We start from the raw sequence: 18,511 nt of genomic DNA on the forward strand, positions 1-18,511 counted from the left end.
CTCTGGGGCTCATGGAAGAGACTCCAGGCAAAGGTTGGGCTTCTGGTTGCTCAGACAAGCAATGCCAAGGCCAAGCAAGTTGTGAGTTCTCCTGCCTGCAAGCTTCAGGGGACAGGCACACCTCCTTTGGCAAGACTCAGTGGCCTGACGCGGTCTCACTTCTCTCTTGGCCATGAATCTCCATCTTCAAGCCACATAGCTAGAATTTTGGCTCAGACCATCAAATTCTTAGACAAAGAGGTCTGTGGCTTGGACTCCCCCTTCTCCGTGGGTGTATTGTCTTGGAAACTTATCAAGGAAAGCATCACAAAGGAAGGCAGAAAAGGATGGAAACTGTAACAAAAGCTTAGAAATTGAGAGTTTGTACATGATAGAGAAATTCTAGAAAGGAGGTACACCCTTGCTTTTATTCCTGAGGAGGTATCTCTTCCCTTTGCCAGCCAACTTCTTTGCTTTGTCCCCTGCCATATTTCCCCCCTTCTGCACTCTTTACGTACAGCAGTATCCCCCAGCCCGTCCTACCACCAATGCTCCGGGGACCCTCCCCCTTCACGTCCAGCATTGGCAGGTCACCCCACTCAATAATAATATAATAAAAATAATTCAATAATAATAATACCCGCCAGGCATGTTGCTAAGTTATCCTCAGGACAACTCTACATGGAAGCTGCTGTTATTATCCTCATGTTAAAAGATTAAGAATCAGAGGCTAAGAAAAGTTGGCAACCTTGACCAAAGTCACACAGCTGGGAAGTTGCAGACCTATCACTCAAATCCTGATTTCACTCTTGAGCTCATACTCAATTCTGAGCCCACATCCCAGTATTATGCACACCGTTCAGCGCTCTAGTATTTTCACCTTATTAAACACATCAGGCATTTTCCTATGTGATCAAATATTGGCACAAATCCTCTCCAGGTCAGGGTGGGGACACATCTCTGGATACAGCTTGGAACGGAGCGGAGAGAAGCCCACAGGGGAACCTGGAGCTCTCTTGGAGTGGCAGGTCTGTGCAGGGCTAAGGAATGAGGGCAGGGAGTGAGGAGAGCTGACAAGTGAATTGTGGGTGGAGGTAACACAGGACAGCCTCAGAGGGGAGGGTGAAGTTTGGAAAAGCTGCCACTAAAGGAACATGAGACAGGAGTAAGGCAAGAGCATTCAGGTGACTCAGGAGCATTGTGCTGAACACATTTATGCTAAGATTACAGTCAGGAGGGTGGGTACCGCTTATGATAATAAGAGAAGGCGCACCAAGGAGGGTGGGCAGGGAGAGCAGGAGGCAAGCGTCCGAAATGCACCCTGACTGATGAATTCACAAATAGCCACTTGGAGTGTCAGTGGTGGTATCTGCTCCTACTCAACAAGGCTGGATGGACCTTTCCCACCTGAACACAGGTCATTATTTTCACAGCGCTCTGAAGTTCCCTAGTAGACATTGCACACAGCTTGTAATGATTTGTTTGCTAGTTGGCCCTCCTGTGTAATATTCATCTTTACCATTATACAGCCATTAACAACACAGAGCCAGACCTGTTTTGCAGAAATTCGGTGCCTCGTTGCTAGATGGGTTAATGAGTGTCTCATGAATCCTTTGCCTGTTCCGGTGATTTCTGACTTGACACACAGCACTATTGTAATGACTGCTATGCTTTGGGGATCAAGCTTGACTGTCAGTCGAGCATAAGCTTTGAGTGGTAATGGATTTGCCCTGATCCATTCCCACTCGTTCCTCTTCCTGGCTTGTGAGAGGCCTGGGTTGGGGAACAACAGCTTGTCCCAGTGAGGCCACGGTGGGGCTAGAATGGTTGTTTACATGGGGAGTGAGGCCTCCCTTAGCTTCCACATCACACGAAGGGAGCTAACAGTGCTCCGATCTGCAGGAAATCATAAACATCTATTTTTCCTGGGCTCCTGCTCCCTCTGTCCTGCTTACTCTGTCCTCCCACAAAGAGCTCGTCCTGTCTCATGGACTCATCTCTCCCTGTGTGCCCACAACTCCTGAATTTGAATCTTGAGCCTGTATGGAGACCTTGCTGCTTCTAAACACATCCCCAGTTGCATTTATCTTCCTTGCCAGCCGACGACATCATCATCATCATAGTGCCGGGCACGGTGCCAAGCACTGCACAGGCATGATCTCATTAAACCATCTCCACAACCCTGGGGTTATCCCCACTTTAAAGAGGAGAAACCTGAAGCTTAGAGAGGTTGAGGTCACATGGCAGAGCCAGGGCAGGATTTAAGCCCACGTTTCTCTGATCTCAAAGCATCCCCATGCTTCTAGCGACAAGCCACACCACTGCTGCAACTTCGCTAGGCATCCCGGCAACACCTCATTCTCAGTGCACCATTCTCTGTGAAGTTTTCACTGCCTACTTCATGCCACACTGGCCTCCCTTCCCATGCTCTCACCTGTGCTGCATATTTTATCACTGGATGGAACTCTCTGTGATCTCCTGCATTTGTCTTATCTTGTCAGCCAGATCACAAATCCGCCCAGAGTAGGACTCATAGAGGACATTTTTCTTGCATTTCTTTGTTTCCAGCACAGTGCTGGGCACAGAATAGATGCTCATTAAATTTATGTTGACATGAGTTGTCTTTAACCTGTGGATAAGATTTCTGCAGACTATCAGTCTTAGTGAGTCACAGTTTGACCTGAGATTCAGATGACTCTTATGGTGATAATTTTGTGGGAGCTGAGTCCTTCGTAAAAGGGAGGTGTGTGTGTTTGTGTGTGCACACACATGCACGCATACTGACACAGTGATGCTTAGACAAAGGTGGACAAGATATCTGAATCGGGAAAGGGCTGCAGGGTTCCCAAGGTAGACACCACACACCACACTCCCAGCATGAATTACTATGCCTCTTCTTTCAACCATTCAGCACTCATTCAGTGATATGTGTCAAGCCCCTGAGATTAACCAGGCAATGGGTTAGATGCATACACAAAAATGAAAGACATTCCTGTCCTCAAAGAGCACAGCTCATTTTCGACTGGTGAGGGACATCATCCCAGTGGTGTATTAAAACATGGAGTCCGTCTCAGGACTGACTGCAAAGCTTCTCACCAGTTCTTTTGCCTCCCCTGCTCCCCTCCTACCTCTTCATGTGGAAACGTGGCTCCCATTTAGAAGAGAATTCAGTGGAAAGTTAGAGTTCCATTTGTTGAAATTTGTTTGGTTAGCTTTGCTGCCACACTTCCATGGTTTATACTGAAGAATACAGTCAAAGCTTCAGCTAATAGAGTTGAAGTGATGGCATTTAAATGTGGTGATATTTAGCATCTTTTAATTTCTCCCTGGACACATAAGCTTCCAAATGGTAAAAGTATCTTCTCCTCCTATGCCTTTAATTGTTCCTTAAACTCAGATGGTTATATTGTCTTGACTTTTCAGATATACCTTCACAAGGTCATATTAGAACTGTTCTTGATTGTCTGCAATGACAATGAATCTTAAAACTGCTCTAAAAAATAATGTCTACTATAGGGGCACCTGGATGCCTCAGTCGGGTAAGAGTCCAACTCTTGATTTCAATGTAGGATATGATATCAGAGATCGAGCCCCACAACAGGCACCACACTGAGCGTAGAGCCTGCTTAAGATTCTCTCTCTCTCACCCCCTCTGTCCCTCTCCCTGCTCACACATTCTCTCTCAAAAAAAAAAAAAGTCTACTTAAATTACCAGGCATGTAAAGAAGCAGAAAAATATGACTCATAACCAGGAAAAATGTCAATCAATAGAACTAGATCTAGAAATGACAGAGATGATAGAATTAACTGACAAGGACCTTAAAACAGCTATTTTAAATATTATAAATATGCTCAAGAGGAGGTAAAGGAAAACATGAACATAAGAAGTGAAATGGAAGATAGAAAGATGATCCCATGGAACTTCTAAAGATGAAAAATACAATATATAAAACAAAGAAATTTTGGACAAAATATTGCACTATAACAATATACTCTTTCTTCTGTAAGAGCACTTTCAGAGACAATGTCACATATTAAATACATCAAAATGTTTCCCTATCATGGGGGGAGGTGAATAGGAACAGGTTATAAGACAAAAGTGAGGAAAAACCAATTAGTTAATTAATTTTTTAAAAAGGGGCCTGAAGCAGACCTGTTATAAATATTATGAAATTAGGAATATGATTAATTTAACCCTAAACACTCCATGGAACAAAGGAAGGAAATAATGTAAAAAAGGTGATGGAGATGATGGGGAACTGAATTTTAGGGGATGACTAGAAACACTTTGTGAGTGAGACCCAGCAAGACCTCTGGAGTCCAAGAGGCTGAGATTAAAACAGTATCAGTATGACCAAATATAATAGCTAACATTTATGTAAAGCTGATCATGTGCCAGGTATTTTTCTAGGTGCCAGACATATATTAATCCACAACCTGGTAAGGGAACATTCCACACAATCCAAGATGTCTCATAAATCAATGGAGAATAATAGATTTGTGTTTGAGCCAAAGGTTGAGGCAAAATAATGCACCAGGACATTGGCTGAGGTTCCTTTTGTGAGAGCTAAAGGCTCAGTAAAAACAATGAGAATAAGAATTGTATTCAAATGGGTTAGGGTCGCTGTGTGGGTCTCTGTGGAAAGCTTGTTTGGGGGGTGGTGTACGCCCGCTAAGGCAGCACCTCAGGGACGATGGCGGAGGGAGATAATCGGAGCACCAACCTGCTGGCTGCAGAGACTGCAAGTCTGGAAGAGAAGCTGCAAGGATGGGGAGAAGTGATGCTGATGGCTGATAAAGTCCTCAGATGGGAAAGAGCCTGGTTTCCACCTGCCATCATGGGTGTGGTTTCTTTGGTGTTTCTGACTATCTACTATCTAGATCCATCTGTTCTGTCCGGTGTTTCCTGTTTTGTTATGTTTTTGTGCTTGGCTGACTACCTTGTTCCCATTCTAGCTCCTAGAATTTTTGGCTCCAATAAATGGACCACTGAGCAACAGCAAAGATTCCATGAAATTTGTAGCAATCTGGTAAAAACTCGACGCAGAGCTGTGGGCTGGTGGAAATGCCTCTTTACACTAAAGGAAGAAAAGCCTAAAATGTACTTCATGACCATGATCGTTTCTCTTGCTGCGGTTGCTTGGGTGGGACAGCAAGTCCACAACCTGCTGCTCACCTACCTGATAGTGACCTTCTTACTGTTGCTTCCTGGATTAAACCAGCATGGAATCATTTTGAAGTACATTGGAATGGCCAAAAGGGAGATAAATAAGCTCCTCAAACAAAAAGAAAAGAAAAATGAATAATGCATCTGCTTTATTCAGTGTAATGAATGGCATATACATTGTCCTTGGGAACAGTTTCTGTTATGCTGTCTGGATACTAAAATGTTACAGAAGTAGCTCTTTGCTCTCCCTCTTTTGCCCTTAGTGCACAGAAATTCAGACTTGCCAAGTAAGGCTTTATGCATAGTGTCTTCATGTGAAGTATAGCTGGATGCATTCTCATCAGTTGGCCTATATGGACAACTCATTCGTGAGTACGACTTGTTTTGATTTTTCTCCACCCAGGTTAATTGCATTCTTACTTTTAGGCAACTTCCTTTAAAATAATATAGTGGTGAACTTCACCTTTTAGTACAGTTAACTGTGACTTTGGATAATTAATTGTTCCAGTTGATCTTTGCTTTAGCTAGATACAAGTTAGTGGTCTGTGGCTACAGGAAGCTGGTTCTACTGTCTGCTTCCACAGTCTGCTTAAACTGCCTGGCTTCATGAATACAGAGACCAAGTTGACCACTTCCAATGAAGAGACCAATTAAGATTCATTCCTCATGCTGTTTCTATACAATGGGAGAAGAATCCTCTGGAATAAAATGAAACCAATTCCATGCCCTAGTATGTACTGGTTTCTGCCTTGTGAAAAACTTAGTAATTTGTAAGAAACATTGATCTTTCCTCCCAAATGGGGAATATGACAGGCTTTGAGCTCATCTCTCGTTGCTCTTAGACTTCAAGTTAGTAGATCCTTAGAGGCTTTTTAACAGCAGGCTTCCAGAAGTTTGTGTTTAGGATTTTTAGCATATTTTTAATTTCAGGTTTTCAGCCGACTGAAGCTAAAGTACATAATAGGCTAAGACTCAGGTCTATGACCTTCACTCCAACACCAGCCAATAAAGGACAGAAGTCTTCCTATACTTAGTCAAGAGTCATTTCAGTAGAAAATAATCTTAGCCTACTAATTTTTCGAGACCAGACTAAGCCTTTGAAGGTAAGCCTCAAGATTCTTATTTGAAGGTAATTGCTGGCTGCTTTGGCCCCCAGAGATTTGGCACAGGAGGTGGTGTTTATGCTGGCATCTGACTTTTTTCCTAGATCTCTCTCTCTGAAGAGTGCAAGGGCTGCTGGGGAGAGCAGACTTTTGGCGACGATAGGTGGCCTCTGGTCTACAGAGATTTTGTAACTGCTTGGAAAGTGTCTTAGAATCATTCTCCCTCTCAGTAGCTAGAAATTTAGAATAGCTGAAACCTGTAGGCATGAACCTCTGAGGGCCGAGAATGTGACATTTGGGAACAGTTCTTAAACTCTGATTAACTAGCTGTAATATAGTTTTGTGAATTTACTGCACTGATGCCGGACCTTGTGGTATATCTATCCCTAATAAGTGTTTTCTCCCCTTCAATATTACTGTTAACAGTGGCACCCATTGTAGCATATGTTTGATTTTTTTTAATGTTTCCTATGAAAACTACAAACTACCTTAATTTTTACATGTGTTTCCTCATTGTAGATAAGCCTATCTTGCTATCTGGATTTTTTTGTGTATATGTGTTCTACCAATTAACTCTTTGCAGTTTTAATCTTGTATTATTTCTTCTACTTTGTTTTGTGTAAAAGGGGGAAAATAAAAAAGCTGGAATCCCCCCCAAAAAAAGAGTTGTATTCAAATGAAGATAATGAGGTACTTTATAGAGGCCACTACACAACTGAGTGAGAGGCAATCTTAGATAGGCATCTAGCCCAGGTGTGTTCAAAAAAGTTTTAAGCAGAGGATCATTGCAAGGCAAGGCATAAGAGGGGATCCAATATACAAAAGATATACACATGGGGTAGTTTTGGGTGAAGGGAGGAGGGCCCAGGCCCGAGCAACACAGCCTCCTCTTTTCCCACCACCCTTCCCACCATGGCTCCTGGGCCCAGGTGCTACAGAGGAGGGGATCATGCCCCATAGACCTGCTCACAGTAAACGTTCATGTCTTTCAAGTCATTGCTGCCCCCGTCCCCACCCCATGCAGCTGTGGGCAGGAACAGACCAGGCACCTTCCTAGGATGTCTGACTTTAAAACAAAAACAAAACCCCAACTTTATTGAGCTATAATTCACATACCATAAAATTCACCCTTGTAAAGTGTACAATTAAGGAGTTCCGGTCCAAGATGGCGATGTAGGAAGACCCTGAACTCAGCTCCTCCAGACATGCCAAATCTACACCTATTTATAGAGCAATTCCTCTGAAGAAGAACTGAGGGCTGACTGAGCAGCTTCTGCACAACAAAAGATAGACCACATGGAGAGTGGCAAGAGAGAGGGAGACATGGTGATGAAGTTAACACCCACCCCAGCTCTGGGAACCGCAGTGAGGAGGGATAGTACTGGGGCACTGTGAGTTAGTCTGCCCTGGGACACAGAAAAAAAAGTGCAGTTTAAAAGGGCAAAGAGAACATAATAAAAATAAATACATAAATAAAAGGGCAAAGAGAGTGTAAAGGAACCAGCCTTAGAACCGTGACAAATGGCCAGTGGAGGGGGGGGACCTGCTGGAACTCTCTCCAGGTTCCCGGTCACAGGGAGTGGATGGCCAGAACAGGAAAAGCCTGATGACTAAGAGCTGTGGGTGGCCAGCCCAGCCAGAGATTTGTCTGAAATTCCCAAAATAACAGCCAACTAAATGAATGTCAAAGAAAAAGCCCGTTCAAAAATTATAAATGTATCTTTGATGCATGCAAATTTTCCTTTTGGTGATTTTTCTCGAGGAAGTTGAAGTTAATATGTTGATGTTTAAAAAGGCCATTCTGAACAGAGGCAGTGCTGCAGAGGGGAGAATGCATTTCTGAGTCAGACAAGAGTCACTTGGTCACTTCAAGCCTCAGTTTTCTCATCTGTAAGATGATGGTAATGATATCTACTTTGCAGGTGGTCATGAGTGAAAGTGCCCAGCATGTGCCTGAAGCCCAGAGGATGCTGGGTAAATGGCAGCTGCTGGTGAGGTTTATCCGTCAGTACAGCCTAGTGGTCACAGCCTGCCACACCTGGGACTGGCCCTGCTGCTCAGTTTCCTCGTCTGCAAAGTGAAGATGATGATGATAGACCCTACTTCCCAAGGTCATTTGGGGGGATCAAACGAGGTGACCCTAGCTGTACTTACTAAACATTCGCTGTAGCCAGAAACTATTTATTCTTAGCCCTCTCCATATATGAATTCCCTCAATACTTCCAATAACCCTACGAGGTAGGTACTATTACTTCCTCCATTATAAGTCTGGGGCACAAGCTAAGTGACTTGCCCAAGGCTATTCAGCCAACTGATGGTAGGGCTGGCGCTTGAACCCAAGCAGCCTACCTCCAGAGTCCACATGCCTCACCATTGTTCTAGGTTGTCAAGAGTTTAGCCCAGTGCCTGGCACAAAAGAGGTCCCCAGTAAATGACAGCTATTGTGAGTGTGTGCTTTGACAGCTATATGGAGCTAAGGAATTTGATAATAAATAAATGTGCTTTGACAGCTATATGGAGCTAAGGAATTTGATAAATCCTTAACTTTTAGTGGAGGAAAAAGCCTGGGTCTTTCCCGTCTTTGTATCCAAGAGTACTTAAAGCACACTGCCTAGTGAGAATAAAGACTCAATAAGTGTGGCTGGATGAATAAATGAGTTTTTCAAACAGATATATTTATTAATATACACAATGCTGGCCCTTTTGGGGAAGGCTGCTGCTGCCTGAGCTACAGGTGGATCAAGCCACATTTGACCCACTTTGCCCAACCCTTTGCTTCCCAGGTCACTAAGGGGCCATGATTCTCAAAAACATTTTAATTGGCCTGTTCTCCTTGCATAATCTCCATTCACTGGTTGCACCCCTCTCATCATCCAGTTCCAGACAACCACACCCAAAACCCTGGTCCTCTCCCTCTCCACACACACACCCAGCCCATTAGTCTCTAGGTTTTTCCATGCAGAGGAAAGTTCCCTGTCTATCATGCACAAGAATGATCCATTCTCTGCCTGCCAGTCCTGTGCCTGCTCCCTGGATGACTCAGACATCCCAGTTCACCCATGTCTCTGTGGCTCTGAGCATCAAAGCTCTTGAATTCCTGGTTTCCTATCCCTGGGCAATCAAAGCCTCCAACTCAAGGCGAGGCTCTGCAGCTACAGAGGAGGAAGAGCTCAGGACTTCTTCCTCATCAACCCATGTGAAGTCATTCTCTGGGGGTGTTGACAGAAACCTCCATGTACCCTTGGCCAGAGGCCTGGTGCTCACTCCTCAGCAGCTGGAGCGGGGGAGGTCCCTAGGCTTCCTCCAAGAGCCCAGAGATGGGCTTAGCACACATGTGCACACAGACTGCACCAGGTTTTGCCATACAGGGAATTTTGTTGTTGTTGTTGTTTTTCAAGATTGATTGATTTATTTCAGAGAGAGACAGAACACAGTGGGGAGGGGCAGAGGGAGAGGGAGAGAGAGACTCTTAAGCAGACTCCACACTGAGCACAGAGCCTGACGTGGGGCTCAATCCCATGACCCTGAGATCACGACCTGACCCAAAACCAAGAGTTAGATGCTTAACCAACTGCGCCACCCAGGTGCCCCTGTCATATAGGGACTTTCTACATGAAAGGCTGAGCCTGCAATAAACACTAAGCTGGCTTCCATGGGGTGGACTAGAGAGTCCTGTGAGCAAAAGTTGTTATTTGGCCTCTTTCCCCAGCTAACAAGAATAAGAATTTCCTGACTGTGACCCAAGTCAAGTATACACATATGCATGCCTAGAGGCTGAGAGCTGGCTTAGGCATGGGGGGCAGGGTGAGGGTCAGGACCAGTAGCAAGTTGGGCCCTGGGTGAGGCAGAAGGCTTCCTCCTGCTATCTCTAATGTGTGACTCATTTCCAGGTGTCAGTTTTCTCAAGATTCACCACTCCCCCCTTTCTTCTGCTTGCCCTCTTGCCACCTACAAATCAACTTCCATCTGCTTTCTTTCTCTCATACATATTTTTAATTGATTTTATTTTTTAACTTTTAAAAAGATTTATTTATTTATTTATTTGAGAGAGAGAGAACGAGCACAGGAGCCCAAGCGAAGGTGGGGCCACATGGAGGTTGGTGGCAGAAGGAGGGGGAGAGAATCTCAAACAGACTCCCTGCTGAGCACAGAGCCCATCTCTCAGGGCTCAGTCTCACGACCCCAGGATCATGACCTGAGCTGAAATCAAGAGTCAGATGCTTGATTGACTGAGCCACCCAGGCACCCCCACCCCCCATACATTTTTTTTAGCTTTTCTTCTACTAGTGTAGCATCTACTCCCTATCTGAAAAAACTGATCTCCCATTTTCCTCCATCACCTATCTCCCTTTCCTGAGTCAGGCCTCTAGACCTGCTGAACATGACACAACTCCATATTCAAAGTCATTTTACTTCAACCGCCATCTTGCTCTGACCCCATGGCCCACACCACCACTGTGAAGCACATTTCCCTTCCATGTCAAGACCACTCTCCAGGCTCAGAAAGGTCACTAATCAGTTTGTAAGTTTTCTAATTAGTTGGTCTTTCATCTCATTCCCGTCTTGGACCAGACAGTTTCCAGCCAGGCTCTTAGGTTGTCCAAAATCAAAGGAAGAACAGGGAAGGGTACAATTTCTACCTCAGAACCATCCTCTAAGATAAGCCCAGACACATGAAGCCTGGAGCCAGTAATGAGGCAGTTTTACAGAAAGGGCTTCCTTCGAAATGTTCCCTGGTGGGACCTGTGCAGGCTTGGGATGAGAGTGGTTCAGAGGGCTATGACATGAGCCAGTACACTTTGGTTCTCTCCATGGGGCCCTTTCCACTCCCTACCTGTGCACATGATGGCAGCAAAGACCCAGCACTGCCCGTAGCGCACCGGCTGGCAGCCTGTGGCATGCCACTGTTTCAGGATGGCCACACTGCCCGTCCACTCCGCAGGGTTGATGCCGTCTAAGTAATTCTCACTCCAGTTTCCATTGAGCACCCCGTTGTCATCGTTGCTGTTGATCTGAAGAGAAACCATATGTAGATGCATTAGAAGTGTCCTTTTCCTCAGCAAGATGTGATGTGTGGGCTGCCTCCCAAGGTCTGTGGGCCTGAGACACAACGGACTCTTTGATCTCATTTCACGTGGGAATTTCCAGACCTGCTAGGGAAGGGGTCGGGGTGGGAAGTCGGCCGTTCTGACTTGTCTCCACTGTTAATTAATTTATTATTCTATTTCTACCTACCCCATGCAATGCTAGAGCTCGGCTCTGTGAGCTCTTAAAAATACTTCAGAGCAAAGGAAATTTCGAAAAGACAAGATCATTTCCCAAACCAGAGCTACACTCAGCCTTCCCTAAAATGTGCAATTTGGAATTAATTGAGGTGATGGCCCCCACCCAGCGAATTCAGAGCTCAGCTGAGAAAACCTGTTACCCAGATTTTTTCCCCAGTCACAGCCAAATTGGCCTTGCCAGAGGGCCCCTGCTCTTGACTCTTCATCCCTCCCATTGCAGGGGGCCACTGTGAGTCCGCACCCCCACCCCACACATGGCTTCCTTCCTCCCTCCCTGGACACACTTTGGGTGGGCAGAGCCAGAGCCCAGCTCACCATGGCACACACCACCCTGCTGATGTAGATGGGGCTTCCCCGCAGGGCACAGTCTGTGGCTGGGTCGATCTGGAAGTTCAGGCTCTTGTCTAGCAGCTCCAGGCAGATGTCTATGATAGTCTCTTCAAACTACAAGGGGGGAGATGCAGAGAGGCAGAACGCCCATGATTGGCACATGTAGATATGGAAAGAAATTCATGACCTACGCCACACTGCTCTCCAATAGAGTGTGTTTGTGGAATGCAAACCCATTTGGAAGGTAACTGTGTCCAGTAGCCCGGACACGAACTGCCTCCTGAGCAGGTGCAGGGTCTCAGCGCTCTGTGGTTACAACCCACCCAGTATGCATATCCTACAAATCAAATCCCTGGAGTTTTTTCCAATAGTCTGACTGGTTAAAAAGTCTCTTTCTCCCTCTTCGCCTTTAATGCTCACATTCCTGGAACCCATGGGATGTTCTTGCTAACACTGTGTTGCCTCATCTTCTGCCTCCAGCTGCTGACCCAGCTCATCATTGGCAACTACTGCTCAGGTGCTGGTGCCAGCTTGCCTTGGCACCTGTGACTCGGGCTCTAGAATGACTAATAGCATGTGAGGTATGGAAACTTCCCACCCAAGGCAGGGGACTTGTCCTTCGGGCTTGGCATGCGTTCCATTTTATCTGAGGCTTTCCCTGAACCCAAGCCTGGTTTAGCGTCAGGTATGATGGAGCCAAGTTCTGTCTTCCTTGCCTAAGCATATGCTGTGTTTCTCTCCAGCTGTTCTTGTAACTCTATGCCCCAGACCTGGCACAGTACCCAGCACATAGTAGGGACTCCATTCATTCAACTCCAAGGTTGAATGAGAGTAAATGAATGCAGTTATTCCCATGTAATATTCCCATATTGTAATATCCTGGACAATAAGCAAGATTAGGAGGCCTCTCTGACCCATCTTCCCCAGGGGACAGTTTCATCAGTTCACTTCTCTGCTTTGAAATGTTCAAAGGCCCCTAGGCCTTCAGAATCAAAGCTCTAACCTCCTCTATAAGTCACATAATACCTTCCCTGATCTGGCCCCCTTCTACTTCTCCAGCCTCATGTCTCAGTACCTCCTGCTTCATCATTTTGCTCCAGCAACACCAGATTCCTTGTAACCCTTGCAGCAGACCAAACTGTTTCTCACCTTTGTGTTTTGGTTCACGCTTCCCTCTGCCTGTGATATTTTCCCCACTTGCCTTCACTTGGCTAACTCAGTTTAAACACCTCCCTTCCTAGGAAGCTTCCCTGACAGCTCCATGCCCAACCATGTGCTCCTCCTCCAGGCTCCCAGAACATCCTGTGCTCATCTCAGTCTTTGCCAATTCCTACTGCATGGTAAGTGACCTGCTTATGTGCCTGAGTCTCCACTACACTGTGAGCTCAGGGACCGTATTTAATTCACTTTCACATCCCTAGCACCTAGCACCCTGCCTGGCACTCAACAGGCATTCAATGTAAGTCCACTGAATGAGAGGGAAGGCGAAAGGGAGGGATCCATGGCTCAGAAAGAAGCAGTTGCTCACTTCTGTTGTTCACAGATGATGGTAAGCTCCTGTCTCCAGGGGCTCTCCAGATCCTCATTTGTCCATGCTGAGTGAGGAGCTGGGGAGGTCAGTTGGGGCTCGTTGAAGTTGCCAGGTCTCATCTTGCCTATGGCCACCTGGGGGGCCTAGGCTGTGTGACTGAGGCCACATGTGTTAGAGTTCTATTTGGGCAAATCCAGGAGAGGAACCCATATCAAATGGACACAAGACTCCACAAGGGACCCCAGGATTTCCCAGCCAGTATCCATCTGGCAGCTGGGGCTGGTCTTCTCCCTGCAACAGTGTTGAGAGAGACCGCTCTTCCCTTCCCTGGCGTGGTGCTGGACTTCCTGGAGCACCTGCTGAAGGCTGAGCTTTATGTGGGAGGCAGGCTTTCATTAAGGCAAGAGTTGCAAAGCATTGTGATGAACACGATGCTATTTTTACAAATAAAATAATGTTTTAGAATATGCACAGTAAAGAAAATGTAGAGAAACATACACCACGCTGGTGAAAGTGCTTAGCATGGCCTTCATACTCTAAGTACCTATTTTTGCAATGTTTCCTTGTAAAGTTTTAAAATAGCCATGTATTAGTTTTATAATGAAAAAGATATCTGATCAAAACCAACAAAGAGGCAATGGTAACCGGGAGGGAAATGCACCGCTGCTCGCCAGCCCTGCTTCTGGCTGAGATGTTCAGGGACAAGTTTCCTCAGTGTGACAGAACTGATCCTAGGGTCCGTGGCCTGGGCGATGAGGATGAAGTGAGAGAGGCAAAGGGGGCCCTACTGGAAACAATTCAACAAACAAAAACCAGGCACCATCATGGCCATCATCACCCTTGTCCCTTCATCCTCATCATCATGCTCAACGGAATTCCAGGGTGGTTGTCTTTAGCTGCTCTTCCCCCTTAGATCCTGATTCCAAACAAGACATGATCAGCAAAGAACGCCTTCCAGCCGTCTATGACTGCTCCTCTGGCTCCCAGATGTCATCTCACACCTTACTGTTCCCGTCTGTCCGTTCTGGGTGGACCCTGCATGAGGAGAATCCTCCCACCCTGCTCCTGCTCCCCTCTTCCCACGAGCCAAGAGTAGGGCTGAGACTCACCTGTCCATAGTTCCAGGGGCATGGGCGGATCCAGTTCTTGTTCCCTTGGTAAATGAAGCCATAATCATTCACGACATATTCCTGCCTCTGGGGCTCACTGTCCAAGTAGACAGAATCCTCTAGGAATCAAAGTGGGAGCACACAAAGCAGAGAAGTCATTTTGCCCTTCCCACCCCATTCCCATCCCCAGAAGTCAAAGTCCCATGGAAACTAAGCTCTGGGGGCACCTGGGTGGCTCAACTGGTTAAGCGTCTGCCTTTGGCTCAGGTCATGATCTCAGGGTCCTGGGATCGAGCCCTGCTCTGGGCTCTGGGCTCCAGGCTCTGGCTTCAGTGGGGAGTCTGCTTATCCCTCTCCCTCTGCTCCTACCCACACTCGTGCTCTCTTTGTCTCTCAAATAAGTAAATAAAATCTTAAAAAAAAAAAAGAGCTCTGGGGAGGGCATTGGATGACACCAACAGAGGCAGAAGGCGGCTGGTTCTTGGAGAGACCAACCTTCTATAATCCCTCAACACTAGCCACAGGTTCAATACAAACATGAGGTTGAATAGCAAAAATTTACCTTTGGTGGAATTTCTTGGTTTGCAAAGCACATTTACATCCTGACCCCGTTCAAGACTGAGGGAACAGGCTCGAAGTGATAACTTGTCCAAATCATATGTAAGTACAGAGTGAAATTTGAACACAAAGTCCATACGATACCATATTCCATGATCTTTCTGCTACACTCAACTAATCCCGATTGGAAAGGAGCAAACCAGAATTTCGGGGTCGACATTAACCTCCTCATTCTTTTTGTAGGAATTTAATCTAAAGACGGTATTTAGGAAGTGCACAGAGATTTGGATGCTAAGCTGTTTATCTGAGTGCTGTTTATAACACTGAAAAGCCGGAAACAACCTAAATGCCTGGTTCTTGGGAGCTGGTTAAATAACCATAATTCTGTACACTATTAATATAAGATCACAAAATATATATAGGCATTGAAATCTACACGTGATATATTAAGTTTAAATGGATTACATAATAATGTTACAGCATAAATTGATGTTTGTTAAAAACATATTTGTGCAGAGGATTTTGAAGGCTATTCTAAAAGGTGTTAATAGTAATTTTTTCCCTTTTTGCCTATTGGTATTCTCTAGATTTTCTGGAATGAACATGTATTACTTTCATGATATAAAAAATTCTCTTTTTAAAACTGAGAATGAACAAAGGCCATGGGAGCAGGTGTCCCCTTTGCAGGTCCTGGAACAGTCTGGAAGTCCTGCCAAACACTTGGGTAAAAGTATTCTCCTCGCTTCCTCAGACTTAGCCTGCATGAACATCAGTGGAGGAGGACCCCTGGGAGAGATGCATTTTATTGAGGTCTTGCACCAGTGTGGTGAGACCTGAGGGTTCACGGTTGAGGCCACACACATCCCTCCTCACAGCAGGGGCTAGCAGTGGCCAGAGCTCCAGGGTGGGGCTCCCCAGCCAGTATCTTGGCCATGCTGATGGGGTAGCCACTGATCCTGACTTCAGCCCCTACGGCTCCCTACTCTCATACTGAGTCTCCCTGGGACCTGGATGGGGCACAGCTACAAAAAAGAAGTCCCCATAGATACCACTTTCCTCCTCAGAGTTCAGGGGAGGCCTCAGTACAGTCTGAAACTCACAGTCTTGGAGGCCAGGAGGGGGGTTGTGTAAGAGAGGGGGAGATAGAGAGAGACAGACAACTGTCCTCCTTGACCAGTGGCAGGGCCTTTTCACATGGCTAATGGATGAGAGCTCTGGGCCACTCATTGATACTTGCTGTGGGTGGTGGGGGGTGGTTGGAGATGCTAGATCCCATTCAGGTTCTGGTACGACTCACCTGGCCCCCTCAGGATAAGGTTGGGGGAGGAGGTAGATAAGAGGGAGGAAGGGGAAGGGACATCCTCGAGCTAGAAGTAAGACTGTTAAGTCTGGCCTCTGTCCAGAAGCCCACCAGCCACATTCTCTACTCTCAACTCTTCCTGTCTTTCTTCCCACTCTTTCCTCTTGGCTTGTCCTTCATTCTGCCCACAACATGTCTGTATGTCTGTATAACTATTCTGCCCCCAGGTAGATTTAGATGACAGGGATTGTGGGACAGGTAGTGCTGGGCTATTCCCTGTAGCTTTCTTTGTCTAAGACAAAAACTGGAAAGAGCCAAAATACCCACAAATAGGAGACTAGTTAAAAACATTTGGTGCATCCAAACAGTGGAGTAATTGTAGCCATTAAAAAGAACATATTAATAGGAAAATATATTCAAAATTGAATTATTGAATGAAAAAAGCAAGTTAAGGCATGCTGTGTACTATATAATCCCATTTGTGGTATGAATATATAATCACACACATACACATATGTGTATAAATACGTATTTATTTAAGCATAGAACATTTTTGTAAGGCTGCACAAGAAAATGTGAATAGGATTTTCCTCTGGAAGATGGAAGTTGGAGATTGTCATAAGGTTTTACTTGTCACCTTATACTTTCCTCCCTGCCTCCCTCCCTTCCTTCCCTCCTTCCTTCTTTTCTTCTTTCCTTCATTCTTCTTTCTTTCCCTTTACTTCATTCCACATTCAATGCAATGCGCTTATTACTCTTATAATGAAAAGAAAAACTAAATTAACTTAAACATGTATGGTGCGGCGCCTGGGTGGCTCAGTTGGTTAAGTGTTGGCACAGTCCTGGGATCAAGCCCCGCCTGGGGCTCCCTGCTCAGTGGGGAGTCTGCTTCTCCCTCTACGCACCCTCCTCGTGCTCTCTCTCTTGCTTGCTCTCTCTCCAAATCAACAAATAAAATCTCTTTAAAAATGTATGGTAAATGTAGATGTTAATAGTGGTCAAATTTAATTATAATAGTTTTCTTTTTAAGTAAAGATGACTTGCTCATGTTTTTAAAATTCTAAATAAGTAAATAAATAGCAACTTCTCCCTACCCTGTTTGTTGGTGCTTGGGAGTAGATGCTGAGTGCATGCAGGTGGGAGGTTTCTGGTAGCCAGGAAATAGGGATCTAGAAATCCTTGAGCCTGGCTCTCTGTGGCATTGACAAAGGGGCAGAGACAAGAGACTCCCACAGGCACTCCGCCTTACCTGGGCACCAGGGATTGAAGAGCAGGATGAATTCCCCAAGCTGGTAGGCTTTGACAGATCCCTGGAAAGAGTCAATATGAACTTTCAAGAGATACCGACCCACAGCTGCCACAGGAGGGGCGCACAGGATCACCTCCAGGGAGCTGGCCCCGTTGGTCTCCAGTGAGACAATCCACGGGCTGGGGCCATGATGACCTGTCAGGCTGAACAGGGCTCGAGTCCCGTTGGACAGGTCTGGTAGGGGTCCTGGGAGGGAAGCAGAACAGAGGCTCTCTGCAGTAACTTCTCAACCCTCCAGAATCTCCCTAAATACACCACACACACACACACACACACACACACACACACACACACAACCCTCAAGGGTCCTCACCAGTCTCAGCCACGAAGATGATATTGTCCAGGCCTGGCTGGAAGCCCCGGTTCCTGAAGTACAGAGTGATGTTGAAGGCCTGGCCCCTGCGGACCAGGAGGCGGTCAGAGCTGATCTCATCTGTGTGGTGCTGCACGTTGTTCCATGCGCTCTGGAAGTCTGTGAGGGCCACCTCCAGCCCTGCAACAGGGACCCAGGGGCATATGAAAGAGCAGGGTTGTGGAGCCTTGCCCAATCCTGCCCACCACTTATTAGCTGTACAAACTTGAGAAAGAAACTTAACCTCTTGGAGCCTTAGTTTCCAAGTCAGTAAAACAGAATCCATGATACCAGTCTTACACAGTTGGTATGAGGATTAAATGAGGATCCATGCATGCAAGTGCCTCTTTCTTACTTCCTTTTTCCCTCCCTTCCTCGCTTCCAGGACCCTCTGTCCCCATCTTGCTTACACCCTCCTCCTGGAGATGCATGGTTTTCTGCCTCTGTCCAACCCCTTTTGTAGTCCTGGCTAAGTGTGATCACTCCCT

General features: G+C 46.1%; 2 protein-coding genes across 2 annotated transcripts in view; one reads left to right on the forward strand and one right to left on the reverse strand.

Annotated features, from left to right (window-relative positions):
- TGM5 (transglutaminase 5) overlaps nt 1–18,511 on the reverse strand; it is a 33,867-nt gene that overhangs the window by 7,564 nt on the left and 7,792 nt on the right. Inside the window, exons 3-7 of the mRNA XM_027570314.1 lie at nt 17,985–18,164; nt 17,612–17,857; nt 14,505–14,623; nt 11,850–11,978; nt 11,084–11,261 (exon numbers count right to left, since the gene is read on the reverse strand). Coding sequence (XP_027426115.1) covers nt 11,084–11,261; nt 11,850–11,978; nt 14,505–14,623; nt 17,612–17,857; nt 17,985–18,164 — 852 coding nt within the window. The remainder of the gene's footprint in view (nt 1–11,083; nt 11,262–11,849; nt 11,979–14,504; nt 14,624–17,611; nt 17,858–17,984; nt 18,165–18,511) is intronic.
- LOC113908892 (ADP-ribosylation factor-like protein 6-interacting protein 1) lies at nt 3,707–6,825 on the forward strand. The gene has a single exon (XM_035727908.1). The coding sequence runs from the start codon at nt 4,674–4,676 to the stop codon at nt 5,283–5,285; it is 612 nt and encodes a 203-aa protein (XP_035583801.1). The 5' UTR covers nt 3,707–4,673; the 3' UTR covers nt 5,286–6,825.

Source organism: Zalophus californianus, chromosome 6 (genome assembly GCF_009762305.2).
Source record: "Zalophus californianus isolate mZalCal1 chromosome 6, mZalCal1.pri.v2, whole genome shotgun sequence".
Taxonomy (NCBI): domain Eukaryota; kingdom Metazoa; phylum Chordata; class Mammalia; order Carnivora; family Otariidae; genus Zalophus; species Zalophus californianus.